Raw genomic sequence first — 6,000 nt, forward strand, 5'->3', positions numbered from 1 at the left:
CTGATTGCAGTAACGAAAGCATTTGCAGAATTACTGTGACAGGCGCAATTTGGCCTTAGTTGCCGTTGTGCCAATAAACTTCCATTTAAACCAAACCAGTAACGATAGCATTCTTTCTGAAAGTGTTACAACCTGTGAGTTATCAGAAAAATTTCATATTTGAAGTTAACTCAAAGGTTGTGCCAAATATTTATTGGATGATGATTGGATAAAAGAGATTTCTCTCTTTTTTTTCTAGTTAAATACTGAAACAAGTATCAACTTGCAGCTGTGAAATTAACCCCATTGGCAATATACTGTCGTTTCTGGGAGAAGTGTTTACTTCACAGTGATTTTTTAAAAAAAAACAATAATAATACATATTGGTTAAAGCTCTTTGAGCTGGTAATTCTGTCGGCAAAATGAAAGAGGGATCGACTTTCTCATGAAGAAAAACATAATCTGTTTTTTTTTCATGGAGAATAAGTATCAGGTGTTTAGAATGAGCTCATGACAATTGGTGGTAATAATGAGCCCGCTGGCAGAATGAGACTATTCCTTTGCTTCCTAGGGTTTTTTTTTTTTTTTTTCATCTTGTCAGGAAACAATATTCCCATGGACGTAAAGCATAACGGTAAACAGCCAATTGTTTTTTTTTTGGGGGGGGGGGATGAATGCGGGTTTGCACCTGAGCGTTGGGATCCTGACTGAGGACTGTAACTTTTAGTTCAGATTATGTTAAAATTCAGTTCCTGGAGATGGAACTGTCTTTAGCAAGAGCTGATGACTGGTTTAAAAGATTTGAAGAACCTTTTAAAGGAAGCAGTTGTTTGAGGTCTGCCTCGTGGACGTCATATGACTTCCACGTACGGATGAAAATATTCAACGGTTGGCAGATTTTGATTCATTCAGATAGACGGCTATCTTTATAGTTAATTGCCGAAGTTTGCATTGTGGTGGAAAACTTGAACATCAGGAAAGTTTTTGACAAGATGGCTGCACGAGCAAACGCTTTGTAAAAATGCAACACTCGGGTGTAACGTGGCCTAAGACACGATATTTCGTAAAACCGACAGCAACTGCACGGATTTTGTGTATGAGAAAATAAATAAATAATAAATAAAATAAATAACAGCAAAGAATTGGAATGTCTAGTGATCTATCAAGGAGGATTTAAGAAAACAACGGTCTTTTGGGAAAAATTGTAATTTGCAAAGAAATGTTGATTTATTAACAAAAGCAAAGCTGGTTTGTTTCTTTGATATGAGTGGAATTGTTCATCCAAATCTTATCCCCAACGATCACTGTTGATCAGACATTTTTTTGTTTTCAGCGTGGCAGTTCATAATTCTCTTTCTGTAAGATATTTTTTGACAAAAAAAAAAAAGTTATGCATTATAATCATTCGCCTTATTTACCAGGTTTTATTGCGCTTTTATCCACTGATTGCCAGCAGCCATGCTGGAAACCAGTGGTTAAAATATCCCATGGACGTAAAACCATCAACCATTGCTGGATTCAAAATATAAATCCTCAGCTGTTACATTCCATGCACTGTGACTAACATAGAGTGTTTTGTGAAATCACTTTCTTTGTTACGCTATGGCCAGATCTCCGACAAGATATCACATAGCTAGAGGGTATTAGTTAACATAGGAGAATTTCTAGATGATGTGCCAGATATTAATGGTGAACTGATGATTCAGAAAAGGATGGTAGGTGGAACAAAATGGGACTAGAAAAAGACTTAGGTTGTCACATAGCGAACTTGTTTATTCGTCAGATAGCAGAAGAGCGTGCGCCTAAATTCACCTTCTGGAAATATCGCATGCCAGTGGAAGACAGAAAGTAATGCGACCTTTTATTCCAAGCCAGCTAGCCCACCATTAATAGTTCTTGTTCCCGCCATTCCCATAGTTTGAATTCCGTCAATGACAAGAGGAATTTTTATTGGCTTTTTAGCAAAATCGTGAATTAGTCGAGCTCGAGGCGACGTTTGTATGGTTTATTCTTCTAGAAACTTGAGTTTTTCATCTAGGAAACAGCAAACCAATCGAAGATTACACTTAATTAAACATACAATATATTGACATGTTGCCTCATAGCCTTAGTCACTTAACGTGCACTTGACCTAACGGTAGTTTTTCGTCCAATGAACATAACCCTGCCAGAGCATATCGACGGTCGAAACAGAGAAAGAGAGAGAGGAAATCTCAACGGCGTCCTTAATGAGTTTACAGAAGTGGAATAAGTGTAAAACCAAACACCATCAGAAAAGCACTTCGTAGAATGGGCGCACAGCTAATTGTAAGCTGAAGGACATTACAGCAATGAAAGATCGTGGTGGTATGGAGTGATAAATTGCCCTACGCGGTCCAGGCATCAGATGGATGTATCTGGGTGTGGTGCATGCCAAAAGAACAGTTTCATCCAGATTGAATTGCACCTAAAGCGAAGCTCAGAAGTGGTAATGTAATGGTGTGGGCCAGTTTCACTTTTGGTTTGGACTTAATCTGCTGATTACTAGCGATGAAATCATGAATGCAGCTATCTATTATTACCTTCTGAATAATTTTGCCTCACCTGCGTTGTAGTAATTACTTGGAGAGGTGCAATATTTGTATTAGTATGATACCGCTGTATGTCGCAAAGCACCATTTTCAAATCAGAGCTCAGATCTGAATTAAACATCTTAGAGTAATTTTTTTCCATCAACAATGGAGGGCCAGAACAAGACATAAAAGTCCAACTAGAGAATTAACTATAGCATTTGGGGAGGAACGGAGAAAGATTATAGTCTTTAAATGCCAAATACTTTGACTAATTTTGCAGAATTTCTAAGGTTTGAAACGTTCAAAAATGTGTTTTTCTTGTAAAGTTTTAATTTGAATTCCCTTTTGCTTTGCACTCAGCTGTAACTGGTTGGTTAATCGTTGTAAGGTTTTAGGTGTATCACCAACTTAGGCTACATTGCGCCGTATGTAATATGTCTAAATTGCATGTGTTCTGTGATCGATTTGCTGGAGGAAAAACCCGTTTGCCGGGAGTCAAAACCATGCTCCATCGCCTAAGACCGACAAACTCAGCCACGTTGTGGAAAGATCTGTAAAAATTCCTTGCGCCATTGACGGGATTTGAACTCAAATCTTTTCCACCGGTGTGGAAAAGACTGTGATATCGTACCAACTGTGCTACCTATGCGTGCTCAGCTGTAACTCTGCAAGATGCTGTGGCTTATGTCAATACCAAGCGGCAATGTAGAAATATCAAGTATCTCGTTGTACTTATTATCCCCCCATGGTAGTCCAAGGATTGAGAAGGCTTGAATTTCTTCAAATTGTAATTTTAAGGAAGTACATACGAAGGAAGGCAATTCTGAATAACAGAAGTAAAAAGAATGAATAAGGAGGAAGAAATGATGAGTTTGGAAATTGAACTATGAATGAATATTGACTGGTTAGATTTATTTTGAAGAAAGTGGTGTAATTACAGATGCTTATTCAGAAAAACAGTGTCATTAAAATATCTATAGAAAAGAAATGCAGCAGAAAATTGAATGTGTGCGTGATAAGGAGTGGAGTGAGTTTGTAAGAGACAGATCCAGGAGTTGAAGAGAGGCTCTGGGGATCACCATCTCAGATGTGGAAATAGTATTCCTTAGTAGGAATACTATTTCCACATCTGAAATCACAAATTTGCCCTACTAAGGGCAGATTTGTGATTTGTGCCGAGTGAATAACTGTTTAAAGGAAAAGTAATGCCAAGGGCGAAAGAGAAAACCAAATTTTTTCGCTAGAGGAAACAATATTTGTGATGAACTTATGCCAAGAACTGTGAGAATACTGAGTGTTGTTGAAGATGTGCAGGGAGAAGCAGAACTTTTTTTTTTTTTAAAGGCGTAAGACACGACTGGATTTTAGAGAAATTGGAGTTAACTAAGTTTTCTTCTCTCCATTGGAAAATTATATAGAGATCAGTACTTAAGGAATTGGTGGTGAATATTGGAAGCAGGTTTTCTCAAACTTGAAGGTTTCTACCTATCTAATGATCCATCTCTGTTCGAATATGTTTACCAGGAAGTAAACATATTCGAACAATAATGTTCGAATAAGTTTACTTCCTGGTATGAATAAGGTCATTAATATAGAGGAGGAAAAGAGTGATCGGGAAAAATAGGACCTTGAGGAACTTTAGCACAAGAGTGGGCAGAGGGAAATGCTGACTACCCAGACTCTCAGAAGGTAGACAATAAGGTGAAAGCTTATTTAGACTTTTATGCCACACACGATCGAAAGACTTAATGTCGAGAGCAACTGCTTGAGTTTGAATTTTGGAACAATTTTAGAGTTTAGTTTTGAATCTTAGAGCAATTGCTCTAAAATCTCCATAGAATCTGTTGAAAGACGAGCAAAAAACGAAGATATCGCCGGTGATTGAATCCATTTTGGTGATCATTAATGAGGTGGAAGGATTCAAGGTAGAGTTGGTAGCTAATGGATTTCTTCATTGCTTTGGAAACGGTTGAGGGGCAGAGGACGACAACGGCAAGGCAAGATTTGTCAGTGTTTATCAGGTTTAAAAAGCTTCAGCTAATGTTTAAATGATTTGTATTTGTCTTTAAGTTTTTATTCCCAGCTAAATAAAACTTGGAAGGTGCTTTGAATCACCCTAACATTCCCAGAGCTGAAGTCCCAGTTCGAATAAGTTTACTTCCTGGTATGACAGCAATCGAGAGTCACTTTGGTTTCGAACGGGTCGCATGGGCAACAGCTTGTCTGAGTTTGAAGCATTTGATTTCTGGGCGTTGTACGTTCTGAATATTTCAATACTCTGATTTGAATTTCAGAACTGGAACTTGTTTTTTTATTTACAATGAAATCAAATAAGTTTCAGGGCTATGTACTCGTATTCGACAAATCTAGAATCTGTTCTCTTAAAACCGAAAAGGAGATTACTTCTCTAACTGTAGTAACCTAATGTCCAACCTCTAACTCGTCAGAAACTTATCTTCATATCCAAAATATTAGGTTTCCCTTTTGCTACCGATTAGTATGACAATATTGATCACAGCTGGATATCAGCAATAAAAGTGTAATTAATAAATTTACATCAGCAAAGTTATAAAGAACACAGGACACAATGATAGAGAATTAATAGCCATGTTCAAATAAGAAATCAGTGAAAATAAATGTAAATAAACAAAGTCTAGGAAACCGGAAGTAAGGTCATGAAAAGTGTGTTGATAGGTATCTGGGTAGATTTACACCAAGTGCGATAAATAAGACGCGTCTTAAACAAAAAAGAAACTAATGAAAGAAACATTATAAACGTAATAGCAGTACTGTATTTAAATAAATAGGAAGATTTTTAACAAAGGATTGAAGAATATAAGAAAAAGATAAAGGTATGGAGAGATGTAGAGAGAGAGATTTATCCAATGTTATTGTGAGATATAAGCCATAGTGCAATTTCTCACCTGTACCAGCCGAGGCCACGATTGTAGTTCCGATCGAAGAAGTGGATCTCTGGCCCAGGGGCCCTGACGTCTGGGTGTAGTCTCAGGAACTCCAACAAGGCTCGGGTTCCTCCTTTCTTGACGCCGATGATAATCGCCTGGGGCAGTCTCCTGGTCCAGGTGAGGTTGTATCTGTTCGCTTGCAAACTTTTCACACCAGGGTTCGTGTCAGTCCCTCTAAGTTCGACCTCTGCCCCGACACTTGACAGGTCCGTCAAATAATTAGTGTCCGTCCCTCTCACCGAATCGGACTGGCCGTCATCGTACATGTAGTCGTGCATAAGCTGCTTTCGTTTGTACTTTCCGATGTGGGCCGACAACTTCCTCGTGCCCTTGCGATCCAACAGAGTAGGTGTGCTCGTCCAACGTCTCTCCGAACGCGAGAGTTTCGCTTCTTCCACCTCCCCAACTTGGGAAGTTTCCGACAAAGGGGTCATGTAACACGGAGGTCGTAGTTGCAGGGTGGAGTAGAACACGAAGAGACACATGCAAGCCGTAAGTGGGAT

At 38.6% G+C, this 6,000-nt stretch overlaps 1 protein-coding gene across 1 annotated transcript in view; it reads right to left on the reverse strand.

Annotated features, from left to right (window-relative positions):
- LOC150086511 (heparan sulfate glucosamine 3-O-sulfotransferase 3A1-like) overlaps positions 1–5,785 on the reverse strand; it is a 49,623-nt gene extending 43,838 nt beyond the window's left edge. Inside the window, exon 1 of the mRNA XM_090371446.1 lies at positions 5,456–5,785. Coding sequence (XP_090227572.1) covers positions 5,456–5,775 — 320 coding nt within the window. The 5' untranslated portion in view covers positions 5,776–5,785. The remainder of the gene's footprint in view (positions 1–5,455) is intronic.
- Between the last annotated feature and the right edge of the window lie 215 nt (positions 5,786–6,000).

Source organism: Mastigoproctus giganteus, chromosome 4, assembly GCF_048544385.1.
Source record: "Mastigoproctus giganteus isolate SK-2022 chromosome 4, ASM4854438v1, whole genome shotgun sequence".
Taxonomy (NCBI): Eukaryota; Metazoa; Arthropoda; class Arachnida; order Uropygi; family Thelyphonidae; genus Mastigoproctus; species Mastigoproctus giganteus.